At 41.6% G+C, this 22,157-nt stretch overlaps 1 protein-coding gene across 1 annotated transcript in view; it reads right to left on the bottom strand.

The window, feature by feature from the left end:
- The window catches only part of LOC109035923 (unextended protein), a gene marked incomplete in the record, with an annotated part of 100,330 nt that overhangs the window by 32,825 nt on the left and 45,348 nt on the right, over positions 1 to 22,157 (bottom strand). The window contains 1 exon segment of the mRNA XM_072304190.1: positions 4,921 to 5,092. Within this exon segment, the coding sequence (XP_072160291.1) occupies positions 4,921 to 5,092 (172 nt within the window).

Raw genomic sequence — 22,157 nt, 5'->3', positions numbered from 1 at the left:
CCGTATAGCAGAAACATTACCCGCTGCTAAATCAGTCTGCGCCACAAGTTCAAGCTCTCGAAATTTTACATCTGATGTAATAAGAAATGACAAAAGCGACTCCCTCGAGGAGATGAAGAAAGCAATCGCTGCTATGGCTTCCCAAATGGAGCAACTGACGAAACAAGTACAAAGCTTGCAAAAGAACAAACCTAGATATAGATCGCGCTCTCGCCAGAGATACCCATCTAACTCTCGGCAGAGCTCGCCAAATAAAAACGGATTCTGTTTCTATCACGACAGGTTCGGTCAGAAGGCATACAAATGCGAGCAACCATGCAAATTTAGAGCAACAAACGAAACGGACAGTCAGTAAATGCGGCAACTGATTGTCCCGCTGCTTCTAGCCGCTTATTCATACAGGACAGAAATAGTAATCACAGATTCTTGATAGACTCCGGGTCAGATATGTGCTGTTTTCCACGGCGACTCTTGCCTGGCAAACTCAATCCTACCAAATATGAGCTAAAAGCAGCGAATAACTCTTTTATAAACACCTACGGGCATTTGCCCCTGTGTTTAAATTTAGGTCTTAGACGAGATTTCACCTGGCGTTTTATTATAGCAGACGTTGATGTTCCTATCATAGGTGCAGATTTCTTGGCAAAATATCATCTACTACCAGATTGCCATGACACAAAGCTAATTGACGGTGTAACAAACCTTTCAACACCTGGACACAGAGCGAACATCAGACAAACTAGCATCAAAGAAATATCTGCTCACAAGTGTTCCATTTTAGCTGATTTTCCAAATCTGACCCGTCCAGCATGCACGCCAAGGCCAGACACGCCACATTCCACAGTTCATCATATTCGCACCACGGCTGGCCCACCAGTATTCTCTCGTCCAAGACGCTTAAGACCAGAACTCAAGAAGGTAGCTAAAGCTGAATTTGAAGGCATGCTGAAAGAAGGTACGATTAGACGCTCAGAAAGCCCTTGGGCTTCACCACTTCACTTGGTTCCCAAAAAGTCAGACGAATGGCGTCCTTGCGGCGATTATAGAGCCCTCAATGCTCGAACTATCCCAGACCGGTATCCAGTACGCCACATTCATGATTTCTCGCAACAACTGAAAGGCTGCAAAATTTTTTCAAAAATCGACCTCGTCAAAGCGTACACGCAGATTCCCGTCCACCCAGACGACGTTCAGAAGACAGCTATCACTACGCCCTTCGGCCTATTTGAATTTTTATATATGAGTTTTGGACTTCGTAACGCCGGACAGACGTTCCAAAGATTCATGGACGAAGTCCTCCAAGGATTGGACTTCTGCTATAGCTATTTAGATGACATCCTAGTCGCCAGCAAAAACAAAAAGGAGCATGAGAAACACCTTAGAATACTGTTTAAACGCCTCGAAGCTTACGGCATTTTAATCAATATTGTTAAAAGCGAATTTTTCGAGGAAATAGTCATTTTCCTCGGTTATGAAGTTTCTGCAAACGGAATCCGACCACCACCAGACAAAGTGGCAGCACTAAGAGAGATTCCAGAGCCACCCACAGCTAGCGGCCTCAAACGCTTCCTAGGTATGGTAAATTTTTTCAGAATTTTCATACCAAAAGCAGCCAAGTACCAGGCAGCACTTCACGCAGCAGTGGCAGGAAAGAAAGGAAAACAACCTATAGACTGGACACCTCAACTCAAAGAAGCCTTCCAACAGTGCAAAGATCACCTAGCCGAAACAACTCTCTTGGCCCATCCAGATCCAAACGCTGAATTAGCTATCTTTACAGATACCTCTCAGACTTCAATTGGAGGAAGTATTCAACAGAAAGTTGGAAATAATTGGCAGCCGCTAGGTTTCTTCAGCAAGAAACTATCTCCTGGCCAGCAACGTTGGCCCACCCCTTACAGAGAGCTATACGCAATTTACGGGACCATTCAATGCTTCAGACATTACTTAGAAGCCCAGGTCTTTACAATATACACTGACCACAAGCCACTAATCACGGCATTCGATCAGAAAAAGGAAAAGCTTCCTCCAGTCCAGCTCAACCACCTCTCTTTCATTGCTCAATTTTCAACAGACATTCAGTATGTGAAAGGCTCCGCTAATGTCGTCGCTGATACACTTTCACGCATAGAGGCTATCGTCGCTCCAACAGGCAGCATAGATTTCAAAATCTTAGCCGAAAACCAAGAGACAGATGACGAGCTGAAACAACTCCTTCAGTCAGAAAATTCACTCAATCTCAAGCCGATCCAAATTCCTGGCACAGCTACTCAAATCTATTGCGATGCAAACGAGAGACCGTACATTCCTTACCCATTACGGCGTAAACTGTTCAACTCTCTTCACAACCTCAGCCACCCAGGCATCAAAGCATCCAGCAAGCTAGTAGCATCCCGCTACGTTTGGCCAAAGATCCAGTCAGACTGCAGAAAATGGGCTCAAAACTGCCTGCAATGCCAAGCATCCAAAGTCTCAAGGCACGTGCATTCTCCACTTGGTACAATTACCACTCCTTCAGGCAGATTTCAACACATCCACATTGACCTTATTGGCCCTCTTCCGTTAATAGGATCATTCAAGTACTGTCTCACCGTCATCGACAGATTCTCACGTTGGCCAGAAGTTCATCCGCTACAAGGTATAACTGCCGAAGAAGTAGCTCAAGCTTTGCTCAACTGCTGGATCTCCCGTTTTGGCTGTCCCATCAAGTTGACCAGTGACCAAGGTCGACAGTTCGAATCGCAATTGTTCAAACAACTGGAGAAGATACTTGGCATTACCCACCTCAGGACAACAGCTTATCACCCTCAAGCAAACGGCATGGTGGAACGTTTTCACCGACACTTCAAAGCTGCTATCATGTGCCATCCAACACTCACATGGGTCCAGGCAATTCCAATCGTCCTCTTAGGAATCAGAGCTGCTCTAAAAGAGGACATCAACCTTTCGGCAGCTGACATGGTCTACGGCGAGCCCCTCCGACTACCGGGAGAGTTACTGGTTTCCTCAAATGAACCAATCTGGGAACCAGTGCTATACGCTGACAAATTGCGAAGCCAGATGGCGACACTGAGGCCAACACCTTCCTCAAACCACTCAATGCCCGGCTCATTTGTTTTCAAAGACCTTGCAAATTGTTCTCATGCTTTTCTACGAGACGAAGCTCGGAAATCATTACAGCCGCCGTATACCGGTCCTCATAAAATCATCCGAAGAGACGACAAAAAGTTTACGCTTCTTGTCAAAAACAAAGAAACCGTTGTCTCCATCGACCGATTAAAACCGGCCTATATAGAAAAAGAAGAAAAAGGGAATCCAGAGCAAGCAAAGCCAAACAAAACGAGCCAAAGAACAGAAAGTTCAAACCAAGCCGAAGAACCGCTGAAACCTTACACGACAAGATCAGGAGGAGAGTTAAGTTCCGTTTCCCCGACCTGATCCCCCACCAGTAAAGTGTCGTTTTTCTTCTTTTTCTCTCATTTGCCTTATAAAAGCTCTAACCGCAAATTCTGTTTCAGATCCTTCTCAATCATGCAGCGTAACGATGTCAATATCCTCTTCCAGAAAGCAGTCAATTTTTCAAGAAGTCACAAGCCCCCGCCTTCCTACACGTGGATCGTCCCAAGGAGAAGCCCGCACGCAACATCACCTCTACCTGCCCAACCCACCTCTAGCAGGCAAAAGTTGCGGACTTTCTCCTTCGCCACGTACGCCCGTCAATTTGGGTTATCTATCGGGCGCAACAGAAAAGGACTTTACCAGCCTCGTAAACCTGCAAAACCCAAGGTGTCTAACGGTTTACCTGCCAATGCGGGAAACATGGTCAAACCGAAAGCAGCAGCCTTCACGGTGGAACGTCAATTCTTGCAACTCGTTCCACCGGAAATTCTAGCACACGCACCACCAATCATCCAATACGAAGCCGACAGATCTTTCCACCCACAAATCTGCGCTTCTTGCGGACGCTGTCGAAACCTCTGCCACTGCAACAGTCCGCCGGCACGGTGCACGCACAGATTTTGCTCCTGCCGATCACCAATGATGAAGCCACCCGAGGTGATACTGTTTCAGTCTACTACAACCCCCGCTACAGACTCCGTCTGGAACCGAGGGGAATCCTGTGGCGGCTCCTCCGCCACTAGCGGTCACCTGCCCGCGCACTGATTGGGCGGCGACCTACCTGCCGCCGGCTATATAATCAGCCGGCGCGCCTGATCAAGCATCTATTCTACGCCTGACCGTCCACCAGGTCGCATCAATCAGTTCTCACCTGGCCGTCCGCCTGTCTATGCCGTACCGACCGAACACCCTGTCCAGCCGAAGACGACTCGCCAACTGTCGTCGCCGCACTCTTTGAAAACGGCCCTTTTTAGGGCCACCAATCCCGAGCACCTTGGCCATCAAAGCCTATAACATCATTTCTAGTGCACTTGCGGTTTTCTCACAAGTCTCGTTTAAATAAAAATAGGATGAATTTTGCTGTTTTGCCTATTTCGGTGATATCATATACGAGAGATCGGGAGAATATTGAGGGTAACTCAGTTTCGAAAATTTGACCATTACTGCTCTCTTCGCTATCAAGGCAGTACGCTGCTGTGCTAAGGAAAAACGTCGTATGAACCTTCAGGCGTTGCCAAATATCCTTTGATAAAACACGAATTTCCTAAAAAACATAAGAATATTTCTCTTCCAATTTGTCAGATAACTTTGTTCGCAATTTTGCCGAAAGTTCCTGAAAATTTCAAGGAAGAATATTCATGACTTTTTACAGAAATAAACATTTTAACGAAGTAAATTTGACAACTCTAGAGTGTTCATACGGCGTCCTTCCTTAGCACAGCAGTACTGTTAGGGGACGCGCTGATGAGAAAACTTGGTACTTAAGAGACTTAAGAAAGAAAATGCAAAAACTGTAATTACCTGATCTAACAATCCCTGAGATAGTTTGGTAGTCCAGTAGAGTCTCAGCGGACATCATATATACGTCATCTAAATAAGTCATGATATCTTCTACTTTCTTGTTGCCGAATTCTAACGCGCCGTGAATAATATTAATTTCCTCCTTTTCTATTTTCGTGAATTCCGAAGTCACCTGAAAAAGAAAACAACGCAGAATGACGTGACAATAACGAGGACGTGCGAATTATCTAAAAGTAATCTAGCATAGATGGGTCAGTAGCGTCAATCACAAGATCGAGTTTTGAACTGGATAATACAGTAAAAAAAATTGTGAAAATCTAAAAACGTAGTATTTGGCTGTACCTTTCAAAGCGAGAACAATATTATTATGAAAGAAATTTTGAAAACCAAAACAGGTTAAAAAAAGGTTAAAGGAAAAAGGTTATCAAAATTTCTGTCACAACAAGATTGTTCTTGCTTTGAAAGGTACAGCCAAGTACTACATTTTTAGATTTTTACAATTTATTTTACTGTTTTATCCAGCTCAAAACTTGATTTTGTGATTGACGCCTTGTGTGAGTACCCATCTATGCTAGATTACTTTTTGAAGAAATTTTGATAACCAAAAAAGGTTAAAAAAAGGTTAAAGGAAAAAGGTTATCAAAATTTCTTCCATAACAACATTGTTCTCGCTTTGAAAGGTACAACCAAGTACTACGTTTTTAGATGAATTACACTTTTTTTTACTGTTTTATCCAACTGAGGAAGGCTGAGTTTTTGGCCGAAACGTTTCGGTTGTATTCGTGAAAATTAGCCTTGTTACCCGCCGTGTAAAATATTTTTTACTGTTTTTCTCTATTTAAACCAATGGAGATGTATTGATTCTTGGAGGGGCCAGGTGCTCCGATAGGAATCGATTATTTAACGTTGGTTTAAATGGAGGGATTCCGGTGTTGCCATATAGCCGGACCCTCCTCTGATGTCAGCAATTCATCGGATCTAAAACGACAGGGTTGCCACAGAATCTAGAAAATGAAATTCCCTGACATTTCCCTGCTTCCCCTGACACATTTTGATAAAATTCCCTGACAATAGAAGATATACTAGATGGTAAAAAGACTTAGTTAGAAATAGTTTTCAGGCAAAATTTGTCGTTCGAAACGTCAAAACCATTCTAAAGAGCAAATAAGGGTGACTTGATTATTTCTTCCTGACATTTCCGTCATTTTCCCTGACAATTCCCGGTTTTTTCCCTGACAATTAAAGATATACTAGATGGTAAAGACATTATTAGAAATACTTTTCAGGCGAAATTTGTCGTTCGAAACGTCAAAGCCATTCTAAGAAGCAAATAAGGGTGACTTGATTATTTTTCCCTGACATTTCCGTCATTTTTTCTGACATTTCCCGGTTTTCCCTAACTTTTTAATATTCCCTGGCATTTCCCGGTTTTCCCTGACTTTTGAAAATTTCCGATTTTCCCTGACTTTATAAAATTCCCTGACATTTCCCGGTTTTCCCTGACTTTTTGAAAATTCCGATTTTCCCTGACTTTATAAAATTCCCTGACATTCCCCGGTTTTCCCTGATCCTGGCAACCCTGAAGCTATGGGACCGGCTAGACGGGAAAACTGGCTTTGCGAGAACTTACGCGGATGAGTTCCTTGAGCCGCTCCCTGCTGGAGACGTTGCTGCCGATCTCCTTGCCGAGGACGATGTCGAGGATCCTGCCGATGGGCCAGGAGAGGGGGGAGGTGAGGCCCATGGTGAAGATGGTGAGGTAGATGGTGGAGTAGCCGATCTTGAGGCCGTGGCGGGCGCAGATGGCCTGCGGGAGGATCTCGCAGAAGAGCACGATCACGAACGTCGAGATGATGACCGCCACCCAGCCCACGAACAGGGAGTCCAGCACCACCGTGAACACCGAGTTGACGCACGTCAAAGCGAACAGGATCGAGCACAGCAGGAAGTTACCTGTGAACCAAAAATCCCGCACCCGTCATATGGACTGCATTTTGCAATTTGGAACTATAAATTCTGGTCCATCTGAAAAAAACCCTCCTTCTCTATTGCTAATAGTTATTAAATATCTTCTCTTCATCTATTGATTTAATATGGGAAAACTAATGGCACATACGTTGTGTACCGGGCCGGATTTCTAGTACCTAATTGCAAAATAATGCAGTCCAATTTGAGTTCCTATTCTTTAGTTATATTCTTTACCGCTTGTTCAGTTTTCATTCTTATAAATAAAAATTATCCATTCACTAGATATAACCCTAGCTTGAGCACAATTGAACTATGCGGTCAAAACTGCAATAGCGGCAAAGGAAAACCGACAAGGCCAGCGTGAAGGCTACTTCAATATTAATCTCGCGTCGCATTGCTAAGGCGCAGAAATACAACTATTCGTACTCTTCGGAATGCGGGAGGTATCACGCTACAATTGAAGGCGTTTTCGAAACTGCCAGCTTTCCTTATCGGGTTTCTTGTGTCGCATGAATGGTTGTCTATTAAAACTGGCTGGAAAATAAAAAGTACTTTTACGGTATATTTTTAGTACCTTTCCAAAAAATTCATTACCTCATAAGCAGAAGAATTCAGTAATTCTTTGGTACCTTTAAGTGGCGGAACTCAAAAATTGTCGAAATTCACGCACAAATCTCGAGAGGCTCAATGACGTAGCCACGAGATTTAAGCTCATCAGTGGCCTGAGGATCAATTAGCTTCACAATCACGACCTACCGGGAAAATAGTGCACTGAGAACCATTACGTAACGAACTGCATATTTTCCAGGCTGTTTTAAAAAACAACCGTGGCACGAAGCAAAAAATTCAGGACCTTCTCGCGGAATTTGCCCAATTTTTCAGTACTTCGGACCGCTCTTAAAAAATCAGTACTATTTCCGGTCTTCCCGGAAATTCCGTACTGGCAGACACCCTGGGACCTCAAGTTTTCAGATGCACGATCCGCAAACTTCTGACATCCATATAGTCACCATCCGGCCAAAGTATAACAAGCGCCATACGACGTTTCAAAATGTCCACCGTCATTTTATTATTTTACAGGGGAATTTTTGGTTGAATCTGTTTGAAACTTTCATTGAATTTTATCGACAGCACAGAGAAAATTCGGTGAAATTTTTGGACAGCTTCGTCGCACAATTTCTCAGTGAAAAAATAAAATGGCGGCGAAAATGTTAAAAACGTCGGACGGTGGATCGAGTTAGAGAGGTCGGACATGAAATTTCTGGCTAAAACGGCAAATTTTGATGTTTATTTCGTCACACTTTAAGTTTCAAGGGGTGTTTCCTGCAGAATATTTTAAGAAGGGACCAATGAAACCACTTTTAAACCCTCAAAGTTTTGTATGAGCGAAGTTATAAGCTTTTAAAGCATGGTGTCTAGTTTTCTTGGCAAAGCTCATTCCCTGATTTTCCTCGATTTTCCTTGATTTTCAGGAGCTCATTCCCTGATGAGCAACCGAAGGTTTCTCCCACTTCCCCGGGATTTTCTTAGGGATAAGAATATAATTTTCCAGAGTTTTAGATATGAATATCGATTTTAATGAATCTTACAGCCATTTCTTTGGGGCACGTCAGATTAGACCGCCAAATTTGAAAACGAAATGATCCTTTGGTGGTTGCAGAAGAGATTACCGGTTTCTGGAACAGATTCCCTGATTTTTCCCTGATTTTCCCGGTAAATTTTCATTCCCTGATGAATCCCAGGTTTTCCAAGTTTTTAAAAAACTAGACACCATGTTTTAAAGTTTCCAAATTTCATCCGACTTTTCCCACTGACTCGATCTACTGTGCGTAGCATGGCGCTTGTGATACTTAGGCTGGAAGGTTACTATATGATCTGAACTTCAGGTTCCATTATGCGCGAAATTTTCCCGCAAAAACCCTAAAGAAACCCCCCTGCCCCGAGCGAAAAGAAGCGAAGAAGAGAGAACTGACCTTTCTCCCGAACGGGCATGATCTTCTTGGCGTATCTCTTCTCCATGTCGGTGCCGGCATTCTGGAGGACGAGGAGATCGGTGCGATCGAGGGTCATGAGTCCGAGGTTGAGACCGGAGAGGATGCAGGAGACGATGACGCAGAAGACGAGCGTGGCGATGGTCGCCCAGAGGGGAAGCTCGAAAAAGGACGTGTGCCGGACGGCGAGGCTGGCCAACGTCTCGTTGCTACCGAGGACCCACGTCTTGTTCTCGTCGGCCCGGGTCAGGCAGAAGAAGTACTGCTTGTTCGCGTTGTGAGGCAGCTCCAGGCTCACCTCCAGGATGTGCTCCGACTTCCGGACCACCTGCAAATTTCGAGGATAATACCTTCGGTCAAATTCGAAAATTCCGGCAAGTTTCCCCCAAGAACACGGAGAAAAAACTTCGTGCGTGGGACCCGAAGTTTAGGTCATATGGATCTCTGAAGTTTTCGGATTGAGCATCTGAACACTTTAGGTCAAGCTGCCGAAGTTCGGGTCAGACATCGAGGCATTCCGGTATGTGTCGGAGTACTTCAGATGTGTGACCCGAACCCTTCGGTATATATCGAATTACTTCAGATGTCTGACCCGAACTTCGGCAGCTGAACCTCAAGTTTTTAGGTACGTGATCCGAAAACTTCCTAAACTTCGGGTCCCCTTGCACGAAGTTTTTTTCTCCGTGTGGATCTCTGAAGTTTTCTGATCGCGCATCCAAAAACTTGAGGCCGAGCTGCCGAAGTTCGGGTCAGACATCGAGGCACTTGGGTATGTACCGGAGTACTTCAAATGTTTGACCCGAACCCTCCGGTATATATCGAAGTACTTCAGATGTCTGACCCGAACTTCGGCAGCTGAACCTCAAGTTTTTAGATACGTGATCCGAAAACCTCAGAGATCCATATGACCGCAACTTCGGGTCCCACGCACGAAGTTTTCTTCTCCGTGTAATAATCGATTCTTTATTACCATAGCTAAAAATATGTTTGCGTCGGCCTGAAGATCTTTGAAATGAACGGTGTGTTTGGGACACATCACAGATTACATCTTGAAATTTTTAACGCATTTCATGCAGTAATGGCTGAGAAATTGAAAAATTAGTGCCAGTTTGAGAGCTCCAGTTACAGCGTGGGTTGGACACTATACTGACTAATGTCAATCTGGCGGCTTCATACTGATGTCAGTATGACGTTATAATGACGTTAGTGTCAAGTCAGTGTGCAAATCATTATCAATCGGACAAATCGAGCATGAGTCTAACATCAGACTGACTCCAAGGTATCAATCAGTTTGAGATTGGCGCTGCCGTCATCGATTAAAATAAAGTAAAACTGATGAGCAGTGTTCGAAACTCACCTTTGAGTTTTAGGAGCTATGTGGCGCATGAAACCCGATTTTTGGGCGCCATTGAAGATTTTTTAGGGGCCAAATTGACTTTTTGCCTATATAATCTGGCGCGTTTAGTGAAAAGTTAGACGCAAGATGTTTTCGTAACAGAATTAGTAAGTACCCGTAACTTGGGGAAGACAAAAGCACTAAGAATGAAATCGTGAAAAATAGAAAAAGCTTTCACTTGTAGTGCAGAAACTTCTGACAATGAGTTTTTTTTTTTTTAATTAAAATAGAATTTTTTTCTTTCTTTACGTGACTTCCTATAAAAATCCAGATTTTTAGAAGGCAATTTTTAGGGGCCGCGTTGGTGCAGAGCCTTCATTTTTTAGGCGCCACGGCCGACTTTTTAGGCGCATTTGGCGCGTTGACGCCTGTGAGTTTCGAACACTGCTGATGAGCCAAGTAGAAAGCTTGCATTCGTATTGAAACAAATTGAACAGTATACTTGCCTTCCTTTTGAGACCATCGGAAAGGAAATTGCATTTTTCGCTGTTAGCGTTGAGACCGACGTCAATATTCGGATGAAAATTGTCGCCGTAGAGGGCCAGCGTCACCTGGCTACCCTCCTCGACTGTCGGGCGGATCGAGTCCGGTTCGTAGACGACCTCCTTCTTGGAATGTTCCACGCTGACCCCATAGAGAACTGGTGAAGAGTTGGCATCATTAGTAAGACTAAACAGATGATCATACAAACATTTAGTCAACTACACTTCACCTGCCTCCAGCCCGCAGGCTCTCAGCCTCCGATCATAAAAAGGCACATGCAATGAAAAATCTACATTTGCGAGGTTTGGAGGACAAGGCGCATGAGTGCAATTTTTGCTATTTCAAGAAATACGTGCTCAAGGTGCACTGTAAAAAAAAAAAAACACATTGGATGTGGAGTCCAGACTCTTAAAAACATCGACAAGAAACTTGATTCGATCAGATTTAAGCTTAAATCAAGAACCAAGCCTCTTAATTTGAGCGGCTTTCCTTTTGATTTAAGCTTAAATCTGATTGAATCAAGAGTCCTTTTTCTTGTCAATGTTTTCAAGAGTCTGGACTCTAAATCCAACGTGTGTTTTTTTTTCCAGTGTGATTCGATGGACGCCATATTTTGTGTCAGAACGGCATACTATACATCGCATCAATTGGTTCCATTTTTTCATCCACTGGTCATTTTTCTCCAATTTTGCGATCGCAATTCTGTTGTCAGGAGACTAAAGCGTCACTTACCAATTTTAAACAAGGAAATTTGCCGTAATAAAGGCGTGGTTTTTTTAGAGAGAAAATATGGCATTCGAGTGCAGTTTCGATATCACTATCGAATGCTATGTTTTCTCTCTAAAAATACCACGCCTTTATTACGTTGAATTTCTCTATTAAAATTGGTAAGTGAGTGCTTTAGTCTCCTGACAACAGAATTGCGATCTCAAAATTCGAGAAAAATGACGAGTAGCTGAAAAAATGGAACCAATTGTTGCGATATATAGCATGCCGTTCTGACACAAAATGTGGCGTCCATCGAATCACCGCTTGGAGCCTTATGGCAGAAAGGAAATTTAAAATCACTTTTTGATGCTTCAAAGTTGGATTTTAGTCGTGAATTTTTCACAGAATATAATTTCAAACTAGTTTTAGTTAAGTTCATGCGAATATCTCAATTTTTTTCAAAATCTGCACGTGTGCGCCTTGTCCTCCAAGCCCCTCGTTTTACAGTTTTACCTATACCTATGCTCCCGTACTAAATAAAAACGCCGTATGAGCATTCAAATGTTGCCGAATTTCTTTTTCGAAAATATTCATTTTTTAAGAAAGTTATGGAAATTATTCCTTGAAATTTTCAGACTTTTTAGATCAAATTACGAACGAAATCCTCTTTAAAATCGGAGCAGAAATATTTACGAATTTTCCTGAAAATTTGTGATTTGTCGATGTAAATTTGGCAACGCCTGATGGCTTTTACGGCGTTTTTACTTAGCACGACAATAGCTTGCTCTCCACAGTACGAACATCGTAACTCCATACTTTGTAAATCTTTCATTTTTTTCTGTATGAGCGCGTTCGCTAGAAAAATGACCGAGGAACTTATATCCTCTACATTTCAAAAAGATTGGGTCATATCGTTAGAAACTCATATTGAAATGATTATGTGCGAAAATAATCAAGCAGTATAGTAATAGAGCTTTAAGGTGCTTTTTAGGTGGAGAAAATATTGTGGTTAAGTTAACGCATTCTTGCTGAGTACGGCAAGATCGTTTTCCAGACCGAAGATTATAACTGCATTTCAATGCCACATGATTTCTACTCCAAAATAAATTGTGCTTTTACTATAGGAAACTGTTGGACGTTTTTGAGAGAAAATTTACTTAATTTTCTTCCGATTTCACGCAAAAATTGGCAAAATTGCAGACATAAACTGAGAAGTCAAATACTTGTAAGACAAATTACTTCTTGGAGTCAATTCTGCAACATTGAGATGGATCTTGGTTTGGAAAACGGCGCTATGAGATAGGCGTAATTTGAGAGAATTTGAAGAATTTCTTATGATTTCCATAACTTCATGTTCCAATTTCCTGACCGTATCAAAACATTTTCGGACTTTTGAGGATGTTTTTAAAGGCCGTAAAGAACGTTTTAATAATGGAAATCCCCTCTACCAATACTTTACTCTCTGCTACATGTTTCTGAGGAGGCCGAATCAGGGGTGCAAAAAGTTCTTTTCAACTAAAAAACAGCGCGTTTGCAGTACTTTTCTAAAATTAAACGCGGTCATTAATTTTCTAAAAATTAAAAACAGTCATTTTCTTTAAAAATAAATTCAATACTTATCACAACGACCGAGCTATCAGTGACCTGAGGAGCCCCTGGTAAAAGTTGGCAGTAGAATCTGTGTTCCAAAATACCATAGACCTACATCCGGCTGTCAGATTTCCAATAGCTTCTATAGCCGGCTACACAATTTCTTATGGCCTTTTATAGCCGATGGCGATTAAGAAACAGCCAGGCGATAAAGTGTATGCTAAACGTTACTAATTACGGATGCTAGGACTTAGTGAGTTTTTGGAATACTGCTCTCTTTTTTGGGCCGTAGTATCTTGATTTATTTTGCGAGGAAAGCTCCGTGCGTTTGATGGATCGATGCCTGCCATTCCTAATATATTAGAGCGCCTTCAGTTTCGTACGATACTGTGCAATACCTCTGGTGTGAAATAGTTGCTTCAAGCGCCGTGGCAGGCGGGCAGCCAGCGCGAAACACGCATTGGCGCCTACAAACCTAACAGGAATACTTCACGCGTTGCGCAATGCGTGAAGTATTCCTGTTAGGTTTGTAGGCGCCAGTGCGTCGCCGCTCCGCTTAGTGTTAGGCTCTAATATTTAATCTGGCGGAGTCAGCGTTATTCAACTCATGATTTTGAAATGTTTGCACATCCTGTATAGATTATTCCCATTTCAATTGATGGAAAAAAATATGTAATAAAGGAAAATATAATGTGTGTTTTGTAAATATTAAGGTGGTTCCGTATCAAACTTAATGATTTCCAAAGCACACGAATTTATACACAACTTCTTATAGCCTTTTATAATCGATGGCGAAAAAGCAACAGCCAGGCGATAAAGTGTAAAGCCCGGCGATAGGAACTATAGCCCGGCTGCAAAATTTTTTATCGCTTCGTACAGCCCGGCCGTATGATTTTCTCCGCATTCTACAGCCAGTTATATGATTGTCTGTAGCCTTCTTTAGCCGGCTATAAGAATTCCTATGGTATTTTGAAACGCAGCTCTAATCGCCAATTTTCACCAGGGCCTTGAGGAGCCCCTACATCAAAATTGAAAGAGGCAGATATTTCAGAGTGGCCGTAAATGAAAGAACCCTGGAAAATCTGCCAAATTAAGGGACTTCAATAAGGACTACATTTCAAGCGATAGGGAATAAACTATTGTGTCTGGTTCATTTCAGAAACAACGTATGCGGTTGAGCGTTGCGTGGTTGAGAACTGTATGATTGAACCGGATAATATATTGTTCTTCAATGTGAAATGAAATCCAGGGGTGCAGAAAGTTCCTCGGCCTACACAATTTTGAGCAACCAAGGATTTAGCCTACACACTATTATATTGCGCGGTCGCAGTAATTTTTTTAAAATACAATGCGGTCGCAATATTTTTCTTCAAATTCGATGTTTCCGCAGCCATTTCCTCAATAATTCAATACTTCTACAATAACTTTCTCCAGAATTCAACAAATTATTAACAAAAAAAACAACAAAAAACACCAAAAAAAAAAGCCAACACAATTTTTCCATTTTTCCACAGCCTACACATTGGTCGAGCGACCAATCGGTCGCTGGTTCGGGAACATTCTGCAGCCCTGATGAAATCTAATTTAGAATTGGGTCATTACCAAAACTCAAGGATATTCAAATAATGGACCACTAGACAAGGTACGAATTTCAGCGATCCGATACATGTTTCTTAACCAGAATTTCACGTGGAAAACGATTCACACAACGAAAATTACTGAAATCTTCTCCTAACAAAGATATTAACGTTTTTATTTCACATTGGTTACGAGGAATTTGAACTGGCCGCTCACAAGAAACTCAAAACTCTACGTGAGTCAAATCGCCCACTACAACGGTTTCAGCAAGCTTCTCAATCGAGCAATGTTCATTTCCCATCATCCGTTGTTCAAACTATCAGCAATTTGCTATAGCTGAGCCAAAGCGTCAAGATTGAGGTTTCCAGATTTGTATATCGCAGAGACTGTTATGACAACGTTTAGCGCGCGATGTGAATCACGTAGAGCATTGAGTTTTCATGAGCGGATGGTTTGAATTCACGCATTAAGAATCATTGAATATCTTCGTAAGGAATTGATTTCGGTAATTTTCGTTGGCGCATCGTGTTTTACGTAAAATTTTGGTTAAGAAACATGTATCAGAATGCTGAAATTCGTACCTTGTCTAGTGGTCCATTGAAAATTCAAGTACGTTCAAAAAATATTCAAGGTATCGCGAGGATTAATTTTACAAAATGCGAGCGTCCTTATTGAACGGGAAAACTTGACCTTTGTACGGATCCCCTCGTACATTGCTGATCAATGATTTTCAAAATTAAACCATCAAAACATACATTTGTGACACGTACGGTCGACTCGATACAGTCAACTTTGGTAAAATTTCCGCAGCACTAACTCTTCGAATCGTCCTCTCTTGGTGATCTGATCTAAGCAGGATCATCCCCAACAAGAAGCAAGCTTAATAAATACATTGACTGCATTTTGCAATAAGGGACTAAAATCTCTGGTTTATACCTAAAAACACCGATCTGCATGGGAAAACTAATAACGAGTATGTTGTTTGGCGCTCCGCGGTCAGGGTAGAGAGCGAAAACAACGCTCCTCGAAGTGGTCTTTGAATCTGGCGGCAACTATTCGAACGCTTACGCCGTGGGGTTGCATACTCGCCGTCTTTGAAGACGATTTAGCGGACGCGTCTGTATTTCAATGGAGATGTTGCATGTGTGAGGAATTGGTGATTTGACTATTGATTCTCAAGTAAAAGTTCGCGAGAAACACGATGGTGCCGCTGGTTTTCTCTGAAATCAACTCCTAAGCTCAAAAAAAACTCTCAAGTTGAGGCCAAAATGGAGGGGATATCCCACGCTAAGGAAAGTTGACAGTTTCGAAAACGCCTTCAATTGTGGCGTGATACCTCACGCATTCCGAAGAGTACGAATAGTTGTATCGTTGCGCCTTAGCAACGCGACGCGAGATTCATATTGAAGTAGCCTTCACGCTGGCTTTGTCAGTTTTCCTTGGCCGCTATTGCAGTTTTAGCCGCATAGTTCAATGGAGATGTTGCAAGAGGGATATTTGCGATTTGACAATTGATTCTTATGTAAAAGTTCGCGAGAAACACAATGGTGCCACTGATTTTATCTGAAATCAACTCCCAAGCTCAAAAAAACTCTCAAGTTGAGGCCAAAATGGAGGGGATATCCCACGCTATCCTGAGAGTCCACGTCTACATCATGACAAACTTTCCATGCAAAGATAGGGAGCAAATACATTAGCAGATATGCCGGGTTTTCAGTTTTAGAGTCACTAAATAAGGTGGCAGCCCTGTCAATGTATTTGCACCCTATCTATGTATGGAGAGTTTGTTTTGATGTGGAGGATGACTCTGCGGATAGCGTGGGATATCCCGGCCATTTTGGCCTCAACTGGAGAGCTTTTTTTGAGCATGGGAGTTGATTTCAGCGAAAACCAGTAGCACCATCGAGTTTTTCGTGAACTTTTACATAAGAATCAATGGTCAAATCGCAAATTCCTCACATATTCAACATCTCCATTATGTCCAGCATTGCTTTCGACGGCCAAGTCACTACTGGTTCCGAACGAATGGACAATTCGTGGACATTGCACAATGAACAATGGACAGTCGAACAAATTCATCAGAAAGGAACCAACCCACACTAAGTTGAAACTGAGAAAAAGAAGTTTGAAGCTTTATTCCTGCATACTCAACGGGAAAAATTAAATGCAAGCTCTCAAAAAGTGCATTATAGTCAAGTCAAAATTAGATCAAATATCCTGAATTACGGGGAAAAATTCCCAAACGAGCGATTTTTAGTGTGTGCACGAGGTGTGATTTTTACACCCCCCCCCCCTCCCCCGGTATCCGCCTATGAGTCTATCTATCTACTTTTCTTACTATGCATTTAAGTCTCCGAAAATATGCACGTTCGAAAAAGCGTTAGTGCTGAATGATTAAACCGATACCTGTTTACCCAAGAGAATATACTTTGGGGTACGTCTTTGGGTACTCTAAATTTGGCTGCCTAGCCGCAAATAATGTATAGAGCTAATAGAGGATTTCCGACCAAGGTCAAAGGGACAAGCCGTAAGGCGCCCTCACTTTAACTTTAACTCATCGCAACCATTCTAAGCTCCTTCATCTCGTTGAGTATGCAATTTGATCTCCTGGGAGTTATCATAGTTGCTCCAAGTCCAAGTGAACCTCTACGGCCACCGACCTTTTCGGGCAAGGAGAAACAATTGGACGTATTTCTGCCAAACGGAGCTATGTGCATTAAGGCATGAGCCTTGAGACCCATGAGAATGTATGCATAGCAGGGCTCATGTTATAATGCACATAGTTCAGTTCGGCATAAATACGTCCCATTGTCCGTCTTGAAATTCATGAGGAACTCTTGGTTTTATCATCACACGATTAAAATACGAACAAATTCAGATGTCATCGATCACACCTCACTGGCCAGTGATGTGATTTCGGGTCATCGGGGACTTTTCAGTTTGTTCGCAATTTGACCGTGTACGAGGGTCTTACAAGTATTCCCCCACAATGCATTGCCGCAGTGGAGGTATTCTAGTTCCAAATTCCTTCAGATACTGATGATCAAAATATGCTGTGGTCACATTAACAATATTTCGGTCGATGTCTCAAGGTCACGCGGTGGATTAACCGACATTGACGTCACATTATACACCATTTCCGTCAATTTTTGGTGGCCCAAGCAATATTTTGTATAATGACTACATGACCTTGAGATAATGAGGAAAATATTGATGGTGTGACCACGGAACCTGGAATTTAGAATGACCTCACCCAAAAAACGATGCTGAGGTCTGTCAGTTCAAATGACAAACATCTGATGACGTTTGAGTCGTCATGGAGCATGGAGGGATTTACTAGTATTTTTCTTCTTTTTCCGAAAACTAGGGATTTTTCCTTGACTAGGGTTGGTACTATGATGGATCTTCCCTTCGAATTTATAGGTTGGCAACGACTAAATTTTTCATGTGGGGAGGTTGGCAGCCCTTTCAAGCCCTACGGCCTACAAATAACGATTTTACTTATGAAAGTCTTCGAACCTAGGTGTACTCTGGTTTCACTTCAATGGGTCAAGTAAAGGTTGGCAACAACTACAATTCGGTTTCGAATATTTCGTGGAGAAAAGTTGGCTGCCCTTTCAGGCTCTAAGGCCTCCAAGAGAAAACTCAATCGTGATAGGCTCCCAACCTCGGTGCTTTATTTTCACTTCGATGTTTTTTTTTTTCAACGCATTTGATTGCTTTACGGTGATAGCCAACGTGACGTCACAGCTGAAAATGCTCCCGGGCTACGTTTGCACCACGCCGTACGTTATAAATATAGGCACCAGGGGGTGGATCGGGCAGTCCCTGGCCAGGACTCGTTGGTAAAGGTATTATGTGTTGCTTGTGTGTTATATGTTTTATATGTGTTATATGTTATTTGTGTGTTATATGTTATTTGTGTGTTATATGTTTTTTATGTGTTATATGTTATTTAAGTGTTACATGTTTTTTATGTGTTATATTTGTTATCTATGTGTTATATGTTTCTACTGATGCGTGTTGCGTATGTGTGTTGCGTATGTGTGTTGCGTATGCGTGTTGCGCATGTGTGATGCGGGTTGCTTGTGTGTTACATGTTCCTTGCGTGTTACGTGTTGCTTGTGTGCTATATGTTGCTTTTACATGTTACGTGTTGCTTTTAAACGTTACATGTTGCTCGTGTGTGTTATGTGTTGCTTATCGCATGCTAGTTCTAATTTGTTGTTCTTTTTTATTTTTTGAGGTTTCTTTTCTCTTTGTCTTTTAGCAATTTAACGCACTTCCCGGTGTTGGTTCCTCCTCTTTTTCTACTAACTTTTTTTTTTGCTTTCTAAAAGACAAAGAGCAAAGAAAACCAGTAATTACTTGTAGATTCGCGTTTTAAAGTAGAGTCCCCCAACCCCTCCCGCGTAGTAACATAATTTCAATTATGTTACTTTTTTCTTTTTTCTTTGTCTTTTGAAGCGTGCCAGTAGGGCTCGCTCTTTTTCTTTTCATTCTTTTTCTTTGTCTCCCCTCCCCAAACAGAGAGTGGGTCTAGGAATTTTAAATATTCTAACGCCTCGTAAATTTATAACAGGGGGCGTACGATACCGTAGCTTTGGTTCGAAGGATGCAGTGGTGTTTCGGCACTTCGTTCAGTCGGCCGGCGGCCATCGCTTTCCTACGACGGCTGAATCCATAACCAGGACCCGGTATGGTGCAAGTTAGAGGGCGGTAAAAGAAACCCTCGGCCCTTCTGGCGAAAAAAAAAAAAAAGATGGTCCATTTGTACGGGCGGGAGGATACGTAAAACTCCTTCATCCCTCTCTGTTTTTTCCGTAATTAGTCATGAAGTGGATTGGTAGGCCTACGGGGGAAGCAACCACTATAAAAAAAGAAATAGTGTATTTTCCGAAGAAAATACACTAGCAACGCGCCACTGAACTCACCTCCTGAGAAATTAAGTGTTTATAAAAGTCGGTCTTTCCCTGGTAAAAATAATCTGATGGCTACCGCCAAAACACAGTGAAGTGATGAGTTTTGACTAACATAAACTGTGTTTTGGTGATGGCCAACTGATTATCTTAACGAGGGTTTCTCTAAGGTGGTGTGGAAAGAGTTCCATTGATAAGAATCAAGTTTTCTCGTCGGTTTTTCCCAGTTCAAATTGATGAGTTAGCCGTCACCAAAACAAACATTAATTGAAGTCATATGTGTTTATGTAACGGTTAAATCTTAATTTTGAAAAAGGGTTCTCTAAGGTGGTGTGGACAGAGTTCTTTTGAGGATAAACCAGCACATGGCAGGAAGTATTTGTAAGTCGCAAAATAGCTTTCTGAGATATTATGTAACACGTTAATTTCATTGAAGCGAAATAATAATATGGAAAACATCTTTTTCTAGTTTCACACGCAGAAAATTCACTTGTCCTCAGTGTTTCAAAAAAAAAAAAAACAAAACAAGAAATTAGGAAGCACATTGAATTGAACGTCTTTATATTAAAAGGAACCATATCCATTCTGACATAATCCCTAAGATCCATGAGAATGCATGCTTGGCAAGGCTTATGTCCCAGCGGATGTAGTTTCTTTTGATTCAAATGCGTCCAATTTTGGTTGAAGGAAGATTACTTTCTTTATAGAGTGAAATTGCTCGCTTACAGACTTTAAACTGATTTTTCTCCAGTGGCAAGGCGTGAATGATCGATTGTCAACAAGTTCCCATTTGAAGCTATGGTAAGGAATCGATTATTAGGGCGTTCGTTGCGAACACCCCGTTTATCTATCCTTTTCGATAAGTTTAAGCAACCGATCAATTGGATTGCATTTCGCAAAAAGGAACCAAGAGCATTCCAATTCTGCTAGGATTGTGCAACTCACATTCTTGGCAGCACCAGTACTGAAATCATGCAAAAAATTAAATTTACAAAGGTAATTTTTTTCATGAATTTATAGTTTATTGAGAGTAAAGATAAAACTTGTTTGCATGATCCGTTTACATTTGCAAGGAAACAAAGTTGCAGCATCTTAGCGACATTGGGATGCTCATGGTTCCTTTTTGCAAAACGCAATCCAACTGATGTATCGCAAGGCGCGCCACGCCATTGATAAATTCTCTCTTTGAAAACTAATGAACAACATGAGCAGAATTTAATATAAATGAACAGTAAAATAAAATCGAACATATTCCGGTGTTGCCAAGCTTGAACAAAATACTCGAATTTTCGCTGGTTTTTCGATATTTTGTCCTATATTCTTTGTTCACTTCTTCTTTTTAAATTATTTGAATGTATCTCTCGTGCAAAATAATACACTTTTGTAGAATATTTTAATGTCAACTTAGATATATACTAATTACTAGGGTATTTAGTTCAGAGAGGAAAAATTCATAAAATAGTGAGTTTTATCGAATCGTGCCAATAAACAACGTTTTGAAACAATCATGGAAAACTTTCTGCTAAAAAGTAATGAATAAAATGTACTCCTCAGACTGAATTCATTGAAACAAAACAAGACGCATTGCAATATTGCCAAAATTACGTACATTCATCGAATTTTGGGTTTATTTGACCATAATTATTCATCGTCTTATATTCAGTATACAATTTTATTTTATAATTCTGAGAAATTGGAGTTTAATAGAAAAAGTAACAATACCAAAGTGAAGAAGACGCCCAGGAAAATGCAATAAGGGGCTTAAAAAGGAACAAGGGCGCTCCAAATTACTGAGGACCTGTGAGAGGACAAGGAACTATGGCGGTTAGGCGTCGCGGGGCGCGAGAGACTGCTGTTAAAGCGGCTCTTATCTATATATGTAACAATACAATAGTTTGTCGTTACACTCTGTGCAATTCAGATTTTCCTAAGAAATGTTCATTTAGTCGGAAAACAAGAAACTTAGGACAAAAACCGCAAAAAGCGCCAATTTTGGTGTCTTTTTTTCAGTTTGCTGCTAGTCGCGCGTTTAATTTTGCCGTGAGCTGAAAGAATTTGACTCAGCTAGTAGAAAGTTTAACGAGTTTTAACTGTGGAAATAACCAATTTTGTCGTCTGATCAACTCCTGGCAAATCACTGGCCATAATCCGCCAAAAAGGCCTATTTTAAGCCATTTTTGCGAAATTTGGCAACATCTTGGTGACAATTTTTTTTATAAAATGGTCAAATTCGGATTCAGCGCCAAAAATTTTACAGGCAACCATGGAATTAATGCTACCCGGTGTTTTTGGAACACCTGTCCAAGGTGTTCCAAATTTTCTATCTGCCCGGACTCAAAAAGCGTCGTAGCTCCATAAAGCTGTTTACAAAAATGATGATATCTCGCGAACCAAAAGTTTCCCAGCGAGCTATAATATATCGATGGATGCGAAATCGAACGAACTATCGATTAGACAACTTTTCATTCAAATTTGAAGATAGCTTTTTTGGGTAGTTGCGGATTTGTAAAATTTCTCGAATTTAAAAATCGAAAAATTGGCAACAATGCATGTTCAAATTAATGCGACATCAAAAACATGGTCATATCCTAAAAGTGCGCAATT

Source organism: Bemisia tabaci, chromosome 9 (genome assembly GCF_918797505.1).
Source record: "Bemisia tabaci chromosome 9, PGI_BMITA_v3".
Lineage (NCBI taxonomy): Eukaryota > Metazoa > Arthropoda > Insecta > Hemiptera > Aleyrodidae > Bemisia > Bemisia tabaci.
This window is presented reverse-complemented; position numbering and strand designations above follow the sequence as displayed.